General features: G+C 40.2%; 2 protein-coding genes across 2 annotated transcripts; both read left to right on the forward strand.

Moving 5' to 3' along the window:
* Window positions 1–3,703: 3,703 nt before the first annotated feature.
* On the forward strand, window positions 3,704–6,500 carry LOC141768608 (valacyclovir hydrolase-like). Its single transcript, XM_074637009.1, has 7 exons — window positions 3,704–3,857; window positions 4,256–4,359; window positions 4,482–4,648; window positions 5,258–5,411; window positions 5,520–5,651; window positions 5,977–6,100; window positions 6,359–6,500. The coding sequence occupies exons 1-7, from the start codon at window positions 3,775–3,777 to the stop codon at window positions 6,447–6,449; spliced, it is 855 nt and encodes a 284-aa protein (XP_074493110.1). The 5' UTR covers window positions 3,704–3,774; the 3' UTR covers window positions 6,450–6,500.
* A 1,019-nt stretch (window positions 6,501–7,519) lies between these two features.
* Window positions 7,520–16,604, forward strand: LOC141768195 (valacyclovir hydrolase-like). Its single transcript, XM_074636274.1, has 7 exons — window positions 7,520–8,490; window positions 11,186–13,265; window positions 13,394–13,560; window positions 14,367–14,510; window positions 14,629–14,760; window positions 15,100–15,223; window positions 15,365–16,604. Exons 4-7 carry the CDS (start codon window positions 14,471–14,473, stop codon window positions 15,453–15,455), a joined length of 387 nt encoding a protein of 128 aa, XP_074492375.1. The 5' UTR covers window positions 7,520–8,490; window positions 11,186–13,265; window positions 13,394–13,560; window positions 14,367–14,470; the 3' UTR covers window positions 15,456–16,604.
* Window positions 16,605–16,957: the final 353 nt, after the last annotated feature.

Here is a 16,957-nt window from a genome sequence, read left to right on the forward strand (position 1 = left end):
TAAAATGACAAAGTGTATATATATTTCACTTTTCTACCTTTTTTCTTTTCTTAAAGCTAACTCGGTGTAAACCGCTCAGAATTCCAATGTACTTAGGTGCAAATGGCAAATAAAACTCTTGAATCTTGATTGGTGGACTATCTGCTCTAGCCTCTGAGCCAAAGCTGCCCACGTTTAAACAGTGTTGTAAATAAAACCTTTTAGTAGGATTAAAAAAAATGGAAAAGGCAACAAAATACTACTAGAACTACTCAACAGCAAGATAAAAAAAAGTCATGTGTCTTGAAAAAAAAAAGTTATTTGTTGAATACTTGTGGGCAGGCTATTCCACAGTTTTAGCTGAACAACATCAACGGCATCGGCAAAGCAAGGAAGCCCCTTGAAGAACACACGCGCTAGCGATATTAGCACCTATTTCAATGTAGTAGCAGCAAATGTTACTGTGTGTTGCTTTTAAGTAGTAGAGTAATTATGTTTGCTTACTTTGATGGATGCAACGTTTTACCAACGGGAAAAGGCACGGTTACACATGCGCAAAATTAACATGCCTCCTGTTCACTTCCATTCTACACTGTGTGCACAATTATTAGGCAAGTTGTATTTTTGAGGATTAATTTTATTATTGAACAACTACAGTGCTCTCGGTCAATCCAAAATGTTAACAAACCACAAACCTGAACATTTAAGAAAGTAAAAGTGAGGTTCTGGCTTTCTTAGGAAAATATCTAGGTGTGCAGAATTATTTGGCAACTAAATGAAAAACGAGAATTTTCCCATCTCACTTGTTTATTTTCATCTGTTAAAGTGAAAATAATAAACAAACAACTCAAAATTTACAAATAAACATTTCTGACATTTCAAAGAAAAAATCAGTGACCAATATAGCCACCCTTCTTTTCAATAACAGTCATAAGCCTTCCATTCATGGAGCCAGTCAGTTTCGTGATCTGTTGATGATCAACTTTTTGTGCAGCAGCAACCACAGCCTCCCAGACACTGTTCAGAGAGGTGTACTGTTTTCCTTCCCCGTAAATCTCCCGTTTAAGAAGGGCCCACAAGTTCTCAATAGGGTTTAGGTCGGGTGAGGAAGGGGGCCATGTCATTATTCTTCCATCTTTAAGGCCTTTACTGGCTAGCCACGCAGTGGAGTACTTTGATGCATTTGATGGAGCATTGTCCTGCATAAAAATCATGGTCTCCTTGAAAGATGCAGACTTTTTCCTGTACCACTGCTTGAAGAAAGTGTCTTCTAAAGACTGGCAGTAGGTTTGGGAGTTGATTTTGAGTCCATTTTCAACCCGAAAAGGTCCAACTAGCTCATCTTTAATAATACCAGCCCATACCAGGACCCCACTTCCACGGGCCCATCCATCTGGTCCGTCAAGAGTCACTCTCATCTCATCAGTCCATACAACCTTTGAAAAATCTGTCTTCAGATATTTCTTGGCCCAGTCTTTACATTTCAACTTATGTGTCTTGTTCAGTAGTGGTCGGGTTTCAGCCTTCCTTACCTTGGCCATATCTCTGAGCACTGAACACCTTGTACTTCTGGGACCTCCAGGTAGGTTGCAGTTCTGGAATATGACAGCACTGGAGGATAATGGGTTCCTGGTAGCTTCACGTTTGATTCTTCTCAAATCTTTGGCAGTTAATTTGCATCTTTTTTTCTCAACACGTTTCTTGCAACCCTGTTGACTATTTGCAACGAAACGTTTGATGGTTCTGTGATCACGCCCCAATATATTAGCAATTTCAAGAGTGCTACATTCCTCTGAACGACTTTTTACAATTTTTGACTTTTCAGAGTCAGTTAAATTTCTTTTTTGGCCCATTTTGCCTGAGGAAAAGAAGCTGCCTAATAACTATGCACACCTTGATAAAGGGTGTTGACCTCTTTAGGCCACACCCTCCCTCATTACACAAATACACATCACCTGATATGCTTAAATCCAATAAGCATTCAAGTTTATACAGCTTGGAGTTGGAAAATATGCATAACAATTATGATAGTGTCAAAATATTCACTTAATTGTGCACACAGTGTATGTGAGCGAAGGGGTGAAAAAACATTCACTTCTGGTGGTGAAGCAAATTTGCATCTTCACATTTGTGTGGAGTTCAACTTTGGTGAACTTTCAGTGCGAATATTGCCTTGGCAAGCGATGGCCACTCACCTCATGTCCACACAGATGAACATGATTGGTAAATAAACGCCATGTTATAAAGTATTGAAACTTTGTATATCGTTTGTTCGGAGCACACCTCTAAACAATTCTTACCAATTAGCAACCAGTAGCGGCTAAAAGTATGGGACACTACACTGTGTGTGTATTTTTGTACCGCTTCATCAAGATGTAGTGTGTTAAAGTCAGATGTCTAATATGCTTGTTTGTTTAATTTGAATAATTGCATTGATAAAAAGTGAATCAGACTAGCATAATTTGAAATTGAATTTATTAGTTGGATTTCCAATAAACTTGAAACCTAATGTAATATTATGAAATTGAACTCTGAAACTATATTTGATCCTCACTTAAAATCGATCTTCCACATTCAGTTCTCACAATTAAAATTAAATTCTTGCAATTCAATTTCAGTTTACTGAGACACACGTAGGCAGAGACCAGGGACAGTTGTAACATGGGACGGCTGTAACAATTGACTAAGCTGTGTAAATTTGCTGTTGTACTGTTGCTGTTTACACAGGTTAAACCCAGTTTGCTGATATCAACAAACTTCGTGTCTAGCTCTGAGCATTACAGCGAGCTGGTGGCCAGAGGTGCTGCTGGGTCTAACCTTTAAACATTCAAAGTTTGCTCAACAAACTGTCTGTTGCTGCCGTTAAACAGGTTAGATCAGCCTGTCATCACAGAAATACGTGAAATGGTGGTGGTACGTAGTGTTACAATTGCATGCCGGCACCATGGAAACAATGCCAATGGAAAGGATCCTTTGTCATGGTGGACACACAAACTCCCTGAAGGTTCAACTGAAAAAAAAGGCCTTAATCAAAGTCCGCGTAGGGAGGAGGTTGGGTGGATGGATGGATGGATGGATAGATGGATGGATGGGTCAAGCAAGGGACTTTCACCTCAGAGACCGGTGTTGCATTCTGCCCATAGCGAAACATGATTAGCACGCTAGCGATATTAGCACCTATGTCAATAGCAGCTATGTGTTAACGTTGTGAAGCTCCAACAAACTCGACATGATAAGTAAAGGAGCGTTGGGATGAGTAAAGTGACTGAGAAATTGATGTACACTCAAGCCCCCAGGAAGAGCGCCAGGCTTTGAAGCAATTTGTTCTAGTGGAACAGAAATATTCAGCAGCAGTAATCACACATTCTGGGATTGTGTTGTAGCCTAGAGGTTTTATATAACTATTTTTTTGCTGCAGACAATGTGACTTGCTTGTATCAACGTTTGAGATGTATAGCACAAATGATCACCTAATGATTGTTGAAGCAAAACATAGCAATACTCCTGTTGTGCCATTACTACTTTATATAATATTTCTTACGATCTTCCAAGATGTAACTACGTTTATATTTAAGTTGTGCTGTTGTTCACGGTTTTGTTTAATGTCAACCTCAGGTAATCCCCCCCAAAAAACTTGTGGGCGGAGTCAGATGTTTGACTCCTCACATCTTTGTCAATAAAGGCAAGGTATAAAGTGACAAACTGACTGCAGGCAGTGGAGGATTACATGATCTTCAGTCAGAAAGAGACTTTGTTTGATCTTTAACCACCTAAAGAAGAGAACCTGCAGCAGGAATGGCGTTGTTTTTACTTGGAGGACGTTTCTTGAAATGCAGAAGTGACATAAAGAGAGTCGTGACAGCGTTCCAGCCATACTGGTAACTATTTTCTGTTTGATATTTGGATAAATATGTACATTCAAATTTGGTCTTCAACCTAAACTTGGAAACTTGGAGCAAATATGATAAAAAAAGAAGGTATTTTTATAAGACACTCACTTTAACCTGACAGTAGTGCATGATCAGATATGAATCAATATTCTGTTACTGTAATGCCTATTTCTCGCCTCAAATGTTTTCAGAAACATATTATAGTGTACTGTTTAGCTGTAAAATGACAAAGTTTGCTCCAGCAGGTGGGCGGTGCTCGTTTTGCATTTTGGCATTTTGCAAATTTTGCAAATGAAAGCCAGTGTTTTTCACTAGACAGAACTATTCTATTCTTATCCATCACCATGACCATTACTGCCACAGTCTACCTGTCTCTTCCCCTGCAGCTCTTCAGTGGTCTCAGGCAGGAAGCATGTTAATGGAGTGGATCTGTACTACGAGCAGACAGGCAGAGGGAAACACGCTTTGCTGTTGTTTCCTGGTATTCTGGGTAAATAACACAGCTCTTCTTAGACTATATGGCAAGATCTCTCACACACATACTGTATCTCTGCCTCATGTCCTTTACGTCCTCTAATCTTGTGAAAACCTTTTTTGTCTTTTCCACCACAGGGTGCTCTCAGATTACTTTTTTACCTCAGATGAAGTCACTGAATAAGGAACGCTTTACTCTAGTGAACTGGGATCCCCGTGGTTACGGACGATCTTGCCCCCCAGCCAGAGACTTCCCCCCTGACTTCTTTGAAAGGGATGCAAAGGACGGAGTGGATCTGATGAAGGTCTTATCAATCTGTTGATCACACAAGGATGATAATTATTACAATCTGAATTGAGTAGTTTACTAAGAAGGCCCCGTGGGGGATGATATGGTGGGAAGGAACATGGGTGTAAATCTCTGAGTATGGATTGATAAATTATAGTTCAGTTTAGTAAAATGTTAAAGAAATCTTTGAAGCAGGTTGCTGGAATATAAGTGTAGCATTCAGAATAAAAGTGGGAAATTAAAACATTTTCCCCCAAAATTATAAAGTAATTTAAGACAGTATTAAATTGTCACACCAGCACAATGAAAGCACAGGCTAATAACTGGCTTCAGAATAATAGTGAAGACAATAAAATTCTTTATGATGCACTAAATTAAAATAAACAAGTCGAAGCATTTTGCTGTGGCACAATTACTCTTTAAATGTTGAAGGACAAATTATACCTTAAAATACCTCCTCTGATCTGTGCTATATCTTCAGATGAAGAAACGATGCATTAACAGTCAAATATGACTGAATGGAAGCTAATTGGCATCTGTATGTTCATTATTTATTGCATTTGTTGCATATGAGACAATAGAGACTTTGTTAGTTATAGTACAGTATTTTTTATCTTATTGACAGGCATTGGGCCATGACAAGTTCTCTGTACTGGGGTGGTGTGCCGGAGGAATCACCGCTCTGATTGCAGCAGCGAAGAACCCCGACCTGATTAACCAGTTGGTTGTATGGGGAGCAATGACCTTTTTTTCCCAGCAGGACCTCAAGGTGCAACAAGGTAATCTGCCAATGTAATCCCAAACTGTGTGAACTGTGCATGGTATAATCTTTCTTAACTGTGATTGTGTGTCCTTTTGTGTGCATGGGTTTCTGTGGGAACACGTAGCGCTGTGTGATGTCTCTGCGTGGTCTCCAAAGTTAAGGGACCCACTGGAGGAGGCGTATGGAGCAGAGGGCCTTGTTAAAAACTTTGCGCTTTGGATGGATTCTGCCAAAGAGATTGCAAAAAGACCAGGAGGTACCGAATCCATGTTATATAATATATAATAGATCATAAAGAACATTTATAAATAATTTAATCAAGAGATGGAGGGGTAATGCTTGTATTGATGATATTTGCATAGTATTGATAATATATAAATACTGTGAGTTTGCAGTGTTTAAGATAGTGGATGTGTAGTAGGAAAAATTATTTTTATTTCTGCCACAAAATCTCTACTAATTCTATATACATGAAACATATGGAGAATAAATTTTGAGATTCTTCTTAATTTGTTATGTTCTAATAAATGTCAGCTGAAAAGAGTAAAGCCGAAATGTAAACGTAAATGTCCTCCGGTCAGGGAATATCTGCCGGGAGCTTCTGCCCCTAATCAGCTGTCCAACCTTCATCTTCCATGGAGAGAAAGACATGTTCTGTCCCATCACCCATTCACAGTTCCTCCTCAAACACATCAAGGGATCACGGTGAGACCACACGCACGCACGCACGCACGCACGCACACACTCACCCCGAATATACTGATTTACGTTGTGGGGACGTGCTTTTTGTTCCCATTTGGAAGGCAAGTCCCCACAATGTGACTGTGTAAACAGGTTTATGTCCCCCACCCTCCCCACACACACACACACACACACACTTTAATAACAACAATATCACAATGACCTCAAATTCACGAAATGACACATGTGATGTGTATACCCCCTTTTTTGTCCCCAATCTAGATTACACCTGATTCCAGAGGCTAGACACAGTCTCCACGTGACGCACGCTGATGAATTCAACAAACTGGTGGAAGACTTTCTGGAAGACTGATCGATTAATTAACTCTGTGAAATAACGACTGATCATTTTGTGGAGAAGAACCAGGGTCTTAGGATCTGTAGAAGTAATCCCTTTTTAGCTATATAAAAATGTGATAAACAATGATAAAAGTATTAATCCTATAACCCTGTGTTTATTTCTGAAACAGCATATAATCATAGTGCTACTGTATTATTTATAGACCCCAGTGATGTAATACTTACAATGACCTTCAACTCAAATCGCAGCTGTGTGATGTAATACTTGCACTGGCCTTCAACCGAACGGGCGAACATAACAAGGAGCACGAGATGTATTTGGCACGGACCATGTTGTTTGGCTAAATCGTGCAGCTGTACCCCCAGGTGGCATTTGTCTCTGAAAAAATAGATGTCGGAAAGTACCTAGAATATCGTAAGTGTGACGAGATTCTTGTAACTGCTGACTAGTGTTTTATTTTGACAGACACCAATAGAATTGAAGACGACTAAGAAATTATAGTAGAACGGAGGGACAAGTCCCTTGGTCCAGTATATAAGGCTATGATGTAAAGCCCGCGGTTAGTCGCGTCCGGAACGGCTCGGGTTTAGGTTGTGTTTTTGTCTGCTGATATTGAACACAATAAAAACTCTGCTTTTTGCACCATACTTGGACAGCCTCAAGACATTCATTTGAGTATCCTGTGTTGACTTTCTGACAACTTGAACTTTGAACATTGAAGAACACTGAACAGGGGTCTCGGCCACACAGGCCCACGGCCGAGATATCCTGATTCAACAGATCCTGAGGTCATATGAACATATATCTTTGTATTTGTGTACGTGCTCTCAAGTTCTCCGTGCATGTGTTGTTGTGGATCACTTTTTTCTCTCTCTGAGGCCTTTACTACGAAGCAGGATTTGACTTCAGGGTTAACCCTGGGTTTTCCGTCCTATGGCGGTGGTTCACTTCTTACCGGTATAGATCGCGATGGTAACTGATGCTGAACACCTAACCTGCTCCGGAGCAGGTCATGTTTCATATAGGAGATCAACTCGCATAAAAGCACCGCCTACAGACCAATTAGAGCTTGGTGCGCAGAGCGTATGATAATATTACACAAATATGAAGAAGTTAGTCATAATCCAGACTAAAAGCAACACAGTTTAAACTGACAAATGCAGGAAGGACAGCTGGCTGTATGCTGTGGGTGCTTACTGCTTTGAATTATGTTTTTATATTTAGAAACATAATATTTTTTACATGCTTTATGGTCCGTTTCACACCGCCGGAGTCGGGGATGCAGCTGAAAGAAGGCTCAAATACTCATACACGCTACAGTATTTCATTACCAAAGGGCATAATAAAGTGTAATGGTTTCATCCATTATATTCTCAAAGTTTTGTATAATATCACTGCCCTATCTAGACAACTATATCTGACTTTTGAGTATTCCGTTACATTAATAAGTCTGTTCATTTATGCATTCACAAATTCTTTGCTAATTGTCCTTCCTGCATTTGGCAGCTTCAACCGTGCTATTTTTATTCTGGATTATATGTTTAACTTCTATTTGTCTAATATTATAGTTTGCTCCTCTTCTGTAAAATGTGACGCTCTGCTGACAGTAGACTTGTCCATGTTTACGATTGGTCATATGCTGCAAACACCGCCCCTTTTATGTGAAAGCGCTCATAGCCAGATTGAGAAACCCTGGGTTGATTTACCGAGTTGATAACCACCGTCATAGGACCGCTTAGCGAGATCAGGGTTGTTAGGGTTAGTTAAGCCAGATAACGAGAAGATACCCATGGTATGTTAAATTTGCTTCTCAGTACAGGCCACTGCTGTGGTGCTTGTGTGTGATGTGCTGCAGATGAGCTTGGCTGATTGGCTGAGTGGATGATTGCTCCGGGGAGCTGATTGGTTCCAGCCTCCAAGCTTGAGGTTTAAAGGGCCGGCTTCCCTCAGGCCATGTGGGCTTACTTCTCTCCAATTCCAGCCAGACTGCTTACTTTAAAATGACAAAGTATATATATATATATATATATATATATATATAGTATACTGTATAGTGTATGTTTATATATATATATATATATATATATATATATATATATATACAGTATACTGTATATATATAGGGTGACTTATTTACCATATTATGTAGCTCTGTAACATTTGCTGCAGCTAATTGTGGCTAATCCAATGTTAGAAAACAAACACTCATGTAAAGCTAAACTATACAGCTCTATCCATAGATGTAACATTACAAAACGGGAACTTAAGATATTGTAACATGTCAGTAACACTTGTTGTTAATTTTGTCCCCCACAAAGCACAAGTCATGAAAAGGCAGTAACATTCGGCTCGTTCGAGATGAGCCAGGCCAGTGCTGAATCGATTTATGCAGTAGTTGACATAGTTCAGTTGGTGAAGATTGTTGAAGAAAGTTCTTTATAACATCTGGGCGTAAAATTGAGCTTGAATCGCTAGAAATGCCTAAATCTGGTCAAAAAAGACAGAGTGAACCTAACGTTAGCAAGGGGGTAAAAAGTAACGTTAGCATCCTTGCTAGCGACCACAACTACGACCATGGGATGGAGTGTAACCAGCAAGAGGATTACGAAGAAGAGTTTCCTCCTTTACCCGTGACACCAAGTAAACCCCCAATCCCAATGTTGCATGTTCTCCCCGTGTTAGCGTGGGTTTTCTCCAGGTTCTCTGGTTTCCTCCCACAGTTCAAAGACATGCAGGTTAGGTTAATTGTTGACTCTAAATTGTGCGTAGGTTTGAATGTGAGTGTGAATGGTTGTCTGTCTCTACGTGTCAGCCCTGTGATAGTCTACAGTCAGCTACACCCCACCCCCCCGCAACCCTGAATAGGATAAGCGGTTACAGATAATGGATGAATGGATAGTTTGTCCTGTCCGATCCCTCCGCCCCTCCCTTTCCCCTATACACACACACCCAGATGATTGACAATAACTCACCGACCGGCGGCGCCACTCATACACGCTGCTTTATTACCTCATTTATTCAGTCCGCAGCAAATGTTACTGTGTGTTGCTTTTAAGTAGTAGAGTAATTATGTTTGCTTACTTTGATGGATGCAACGTTTTACTAACGGGCAAAGGCACGGTTACACATGCGCAAAATTAACATGCCTCCTGTTCACTTCCATTCTATGTGAGCGAAGGGGTGAAAAAACATTCACTTCTGGTGGTGAAGCAAATTTGCATCTTCACATTTGTGTGGAGTTCAACTTTGGTGAACTTTCAGTGCGAATATTGCCTTGACAAGCGATGGCCACTCACCTCATGTCCACACAGATGAACATGATTGGTAAATAAACGCCATGTTATAAAGTATTGAAACTTTGTATATCGTTTGTTCGGAGCACACCTCTAAACAATTCTTACCAATTAGCAACCAGTAGCGGCTAAAAGTATGGGACACTACACTGTGTGTGTATTTTTGTACCGCTTCATCAAGATGTAGTGTGTTAAAGTCAGATGTCTAATATGCTTGTTTGTTTAATTTGAATAATTGCATTGATAAAAAGTGAATCAGACTAGCATAATTTGAAATTGAATTTATTAGTTGGAATTCCAATAAACTTGAAACCTAATGTAATATTATGAAATTGAACTCTGAAACTATATTTGATCCTCACTTAAAATCGATCTTCCACATTCAGTTCTCACAATTAAAATTAAATTCTTGCAATTCAATTTCAGTTTACTGAGACACACATAGGCGGAGACCAGGGACAGTTGTAACATGGGACGGCTGTAACAATTGACTAAGCTGTGTAAATTTGCTGTTGTACTGTTGCTGTTTACACAGGTTAAACCCAGTTTGCTGATATCAACAAACTTCGTGTCTAGCTCTGAGCATTACAGCGAGCTGGTGGCCAGAGGTGCTGCTGGGTCTAACCTTTAAACATTCAAAGTTTGATCAACAAACTGTCTGTTGCTGCCGTTAAACAGGTTAGATCAGCCTGTCATCACAGAAATACGTGAAATGGTGGTGGCACGTAGTGTTACAATTGCATGCCGGCACCATGGAAACAATGCCAATGGAAAGGATCCTTTGTCATGGTGGACACACAAACTCCCTGAAGGTTCAACTGAAAAAAAAAGGCCTTAATCAAAGTCCGCGTAGGGAGGAGGTTGGGTGGATGGATGGATGGATGGATAGATGGATGGATGGGTCAAGCAAGGGACTTTCACCTCAGAGACCGGTGTTGCATTCTGCCCATAGCGAAACATGATTAGCGCGCTAGCGATATTAGCACCTATGTCAATAGCAGCTATGTGTTAACGTTGTGAAGCTCCAACAAACTCGACATGATAAGTAAAGGAGCGTTGGGATGAGTAAAGTGACTGAGAAATTGATGTACACTCAAGCCCCCAGGAAGAGCACCAGGCTTTGAAGCAATTTGTTCTAGTGGAACAGAAATATTCAGCAGCAGTAATCACACATTCTGGGATTGTGTTGTAGCCTAGAGGTTTTATATAACTATTTTTTTGCTGCAGACAATGTGACTTGCTTGTATCAACGTTTGAGATGTATAGCACAAATGATCACCTAATGATTGTTGAAGCAAAACATAGCAATACTCCTGTTGTGCCATTACTACTTTATATAATATTTCTTACAATCTTCCAAGATGTAACTACGTTTATATTTAAGTTGTGCTGTTGTTCACGGTTTTGTTTAATGTCAACCTCAGGTAATCCCCCCCAAAAAACTTGTGGGCGGAGTCAGATGTTTGACTCCTCACACAATGAGACACTAACCTTTGTCAATAAAGGCAAGGTATAAAGTGACAAACTGACTGCAGGCAGTGGAGGATTACATGATCTTCAGTCAGAAAGAGACTTTGTTTGATCTTTAACCACTTAAAGAAGAGAACCTGCAGCAGGAATGGCGTTGTTTTTACTTGGAGGACGTTTCTTGAAATGCAGAAGTGACATAAAGAGAGTCGTGACAGCAATCCAGTCATACTGGTAACTACAGTGGAGGAAATAAGTATTTGATCCCTTGCCGATTTTGTAAGTTTGCCCACTTACAAAGAAAAGAACGGTCTATAATTTTAATGGTAGGTTTATTTTAACAGTGAGAGACAGAGTATTTAAAAAAAAATCCAGAAAATCACATCATATAAAAGTTATAAATTGATTTGCATTTGATTGTGGGAAATAAGTATTTGATCCCCTAGCAACCAGCAAGTATTCTGGCCCCCACAGACCGGTTAAATTAGTCCTCTCGCTTTAAGAAAGTACTCCGAATCTCAACTCGTGACCTGTATAAAAGGCAACTGTCTCAACTATTTATAAGACACTCACTTTAACCTGACAGTAGTGCATGATCAGATATGAATCAATATTCTGTTACTGTAATGCCTATTTCTCGCCTCAAATGTTTTCAGAAACATATTATAGTGTACTGTTTAGCTGTAAAATGACAAAGTTTGCTCCAGCAGGTGGGTGGTGCTCGTTTTTGGCTCGACTGTTTCGAACATGGCAGATGGAAAGAAAACTTTGCAAACTTTTCTCATTTTACAGCAAAACAGTACATGAAAGCGAAAGAACGAGCAAGACACGTTGCTCATGTGAGTACATCCCAGTACGAAACACACAGGCATCGTAGCTTCAGTGAGAGAGACTTAACTTGCGCGACTTTTGGGTCTGTCTCATGCAATACTGTCAGGATATGGTGACAGTTTTGTGAAAAAAAAACAAAAAAACTTTTTATCATATTTGCTCAAAGTGAACGACTGCAGATTTATTCTCGGAGTTATGCAGAGAGAAAACAGAAAATGTCTGCCCTGCTGTTTGAAACATGTTTTTCCATCTTGCAGAATTTCTCTGAAAGCTTGTTTGATTAAAGCCACTAGATGACGTAGTATTTCCAGACAATGTACCATATAGTATGCACGAAATAATAAGAATAATATGAAAATTGTCTTAATTGTCTTAAATGTCTTAAATGTTAACAGGCTTTTCCCCTACAAAATAAAACAAAAAAAGCATTTCTTAGAGGAAAATAATTGTAATTACTATTCTATATTTTGTATGATCTAGAATAAGATCAGGCATGTCATTTATATAATATCCATCAGGACATTTAGACACAATATCTGCACAAGTCCATAAGACTCTTTCTAAACTGAAGCATTTTTCTGTGTAACATTTTTTGTAATTTTGTGACCATCAAAGCAAAGCAGTCATCATCAGTGCAGCTTCATGTTTTATTAAAGTATCCTTGCTGGCATGTTCAGGTCAGAGGCCCTCCTCACAGCAGGAGTCATGTTTAACAGCAGGTCACAGTCAGCTGGTGGTGCAAACTGAGAAACAAGGACAAAATGCCATCACATTTACAGTAGGCAGAGGCAACATAGCTGTAACAATGCACAACCTAGAACAGCGAACAAGAAGACAACAATGTCTCATTCATCAAGATTCAGTCAAAATTACACAGATGTTTAAAACAGAAGCTGTAATTGAGGGTAATGGGGACCATGGTGTTGAGCATGTATCACAACCACTGATCAAACATGTTCAAGGCCAATGAATCACAAGAACAATAGGCCTACAGTGTTGTTCTTATGGCTCTAATTCTTGTCATATCTGGGTTTGCAAATGAAAGCCAGTGTTTTTCACTAGACAGAACTATTCTATTCTTATCCATCACCATGACCATTACTGTCACAGTCTACCTGTCTCTTCCCCTGCAGCTCTTTGGTGGTCTCAGGCAGGAAGCATGTTAATGGAGTGGATCTGTACTACGAGCAGACAGGCAGAGGGAAACACGCTTTGCTGTTGTTTCCTGGTATTCTGGGTAAATAACACAGCTCTTCTTAGACTGTATGGCAAGATCTCTCACACACATACTGTATCTCTGCCTCATGTCCTTTATGTGTTCGTCCTCTAATCTTGTTAAAACCTTTTTTGTCTTTTCCACCACAGTGGGCACTCAGCATAGTTTTATACCTCAGATGAAGTCACTGAATAAGGAACGCTTTACTCTAGTGAACTGGGATCCCCGTGGTTACGGACGATCTTGCCCCCCAGCCAGAGACTTCCCCCCTGACTTCTTGGAGAGGGATGCAAAGGACGGAGTGGATCTGATGAAGGTCTTATCAATCTGTTGATCACACAAAGATGATAATTATTACAATCTGAATTGTGTAGTTTACTAAGAAGGCCCCGTGGGGGATGATATGGTGGGAAGGAACATGGGTGTAAATCTGAGAGAATGGATTGATACATTATAGTTCAGTTTAGTGTTTAGTAAAATGTAAAGAAAAACTTTGAAGCAAGTTGCTGGAATGTAATATATTTTAAATTAAGACAGTATTAAATTGTCACATCATGTAAATTAAAGCACAGTCTAATAACTGGCTTCAGAATAGTAGTGAAAAGACTATAATATCCTTTTTGAATCACTAAATAGACACAAAACATGCAAGTCAAATCATTTTGCTGTGGCACAATTACTCTTTAAATGTTGAAGCACAAATTATAACTCAAAATACCTCCTTGATCTGTGCTTTATCTTCAGATGAAGAAACTATGCATTATCAAATATGACTTGAATAAATTGAATTGATACACTGCTCTGAGTGGCCGATTTATGCAGGAAGCATTGGCACTGTTTTTCTTACACTGATGATAATCCCGATAGCTAAATCCAACACACAGTTTATTAATCTATGCCCTCTGTTTAGCAATCTGTGCACACAATTGTTCACATCAGAATTCATTTTATTATTACCATGTGTAATTCACCATCTAGCAAATATGTGCTTTGATCACCTAATTCTGTGATGAGAAGAATGGAAGCTAATTCGCATCTGTATGTTCATTATTTATTTTTGTTGCATATGAGACAATAGAGACTTTGTTAGTTATAGTACAGTATTTTTTGTCTTATTGACAGGCATTGGGCCATGACAAGTTCTCTGTACTGGGGTGGAGTGCCGGAGGATCCACTGCTCTGATTGCAGCAGGGAAGAACCCCGACCTGATTAACCAGTTGGTTGTATGGGGATCAAATTCTTTTATTTCCCAGCAGGACTTCAAGGTGCACCAACGTAATCTGCCAATGTAATCCCAAACTGTGTGAACTGTGCATGGTATAATCTTTCTTAACTGTGATTGTGTGTCCTTTTGTGCGCATTGGTTTCTGTGGGAACACATAGGGAAGCGTGATGTCTCTACGTGTTCTCCAGAGATGAGAAAGCAATTGGAGGAGGTGTATGGAGTAGAGGGCTTTGCTAAAACCTGGAGGGGCTATATAGATGGGATCTTGCAGTATGCAAAAAGACCAGGAGGTACCGAATCCATGTTGTTACAGACTCATTACACAAGTGAAATTGAAACTGAAAACCATCAGATATAATAAAATCAAGAGATGGAGGGGAAATGCTTGTATTGATGATGTTTATATAGTATTGATGATATATAAATACTGTGAGTTTGCAGTAGGAAACAAAGAACTGACTGAATTTAGGATGGAAGATTTTTATTTCTGCCACAAAATCTCTACTACTTTTATAAACAAGGAACATATGGAGAATAAATTTGAGATGCTCCCTAATTTTGTTATGTTCTAATAAATGTCAGCTGAAAAGAGTAAAGCCAAAATGTAAACTTAAATGTCCTCTGGTCAGGGAGTATCAGCCTGGAGCTTCTGCCCCTAATCAGCTGTCCAACCCTCATCCTCCATGGAGAGAAAGACGAAATGGTGCCCAGCCTCCAGCCACAGTTCCTCCTCAAACACATCAAGGGATCAAGGTGTGACCACACACACACACACACACCCGCACACGCACACGCACACACACACACATCACAACAACAACAGTTTTACAATGACCTTAAATTCAGGAAACGACACATGTGACGTATATAACCCCTGTTTTGTCCCCAATCTAGATTACACCTGATGCCAGGGGGTAAACACATGTTCCATGTGACGCACGCTGATGAATTCAACAAACTGGTGGAAGATTTTCTGGAAGACTGATTGATTAATTAAAAATGAATTGGAAAAGAACCAGGGTCTTAGGATCCCTTCGGTAGCAATTTGGGGTTAAGAGTCTTGCTCAAGGACACATCGACATGTGACCCGGAGCAGCCGGGGATCAAACCACCGATCTTCCGATTGGTGGTTTGATCCTGCCCCCCATGTATTTGTGTACGTGCTCTCAATTTCTCTGTGCATGTGTTGTTGTGGATCACTTATCTCTCTCTGCTGCTGTGGTGCCTGTGTGTGATTGGCTGAGTGGATGATTGCTCCGGGGAGCTGATTGGTTCCAGCCTTCAAGCTTGAGGTTTAAAAGGCTGGCTTCCCTCAGGCCCTGTGGGCTCACTTCTCTCCACTTTCAGTCAGACAGCCAACCAAGGCCTATTAAAGGAGGCTGGGACACGGGCAGACACGGGTCTTGTGGTATGGGGTATAACACATGTGCAATGTAACTGGAGCTGCGGTCGTGCGTTGCGATATGCTCAATTTCGGTGAGTGCAGACCAGATTTTACTGCACATGTGTTGTACCCCAAAGATATGGCGCGTTAATGACACTTGACCTAGCCTCTTTCAATAGGCCTTGCTGCCAACAAGGATGTTTAGTGAGCAATGCACTAAATCTGTCAATTGATATAACAGCCCAGGTTCAGTAGGGGTGGGTAGCACTTTTGGTTAGCCCTCTTTTCTCCTGTTTTCAGTTAGAAGTTAGATTAGCATTTTTCCTGTTTTCTTATTTAATCTAGGTTGTTTAACTTTAGTTTTACTATTGTTTATCGTTTTGCTGCTAGCCCCCCCTGAAGCTACAAGTGTGAAATAAACTTTTAAAAGGGCTGCAAATTCCTTGTTGTTGGTTCTTGTGAGCTGGGGAGAGGGGAGACTCATTTTTCATGTTGCACCAGGGTTTCCCATAAGGGTTTCTCTCTTGGATGGGTCGTAACAAAAATGGGCAAAGAGGATGGAGCTTAGGCTGGCTAACGTTAACCCTGCACTGCAGCACCAGTAGTAGTTGGCACCGGTGATAATCAATCAATTGATGTAGCTTTATTTGTCACATGAAATCGTACAAGCTAACATTAACGTTACAACTCCAGTGAAATGCAATGCCGTCAGCTCCTTCAATTTGTGCATTAACGTAAATGTTATCCACCATAAAGCACGTCTCCTCCCTTTTTCTCTTTTCGTCTTTGTTCTGTCTGATTGGTAGATTGAAAGAGTCACGGCTGAAAGGCGTCATCCGGCATTCCAAGATTTAGCCAAGATTCATGAACATTACATTTCCCAATATCCCGTTGTAAACCGAGGCCCTCCAGCGGCAACCCATCATCCAACGCCCGCACATTGGCCAACAGGATGCCTGTCGTACAATTAACTGCACAACAAGCCAAGATATGATGTAAAAGATATGTGCTTGAAAATATCTCCAAAAGGCACCAACATCATAAACACGGCCCAGAGTCTTAGTTCAGTGAATTAGCTGAGGTGACACCTGGGGCCTGTTTCA

This window comes from Sebastes fasciatus, chromosome 5, assembly GCF_043250625.1.
Source record: "Sebastes fasciatus isolate fSebFas1 chromosome 5, fSebFas1.pri, whole genome shotgun sequence".
NCBI lineage: Eukaryota > Metazoa > Chordata > Actinopteri > Perciformes > Sebastidae > Sebastes > Sebastes fasciatus.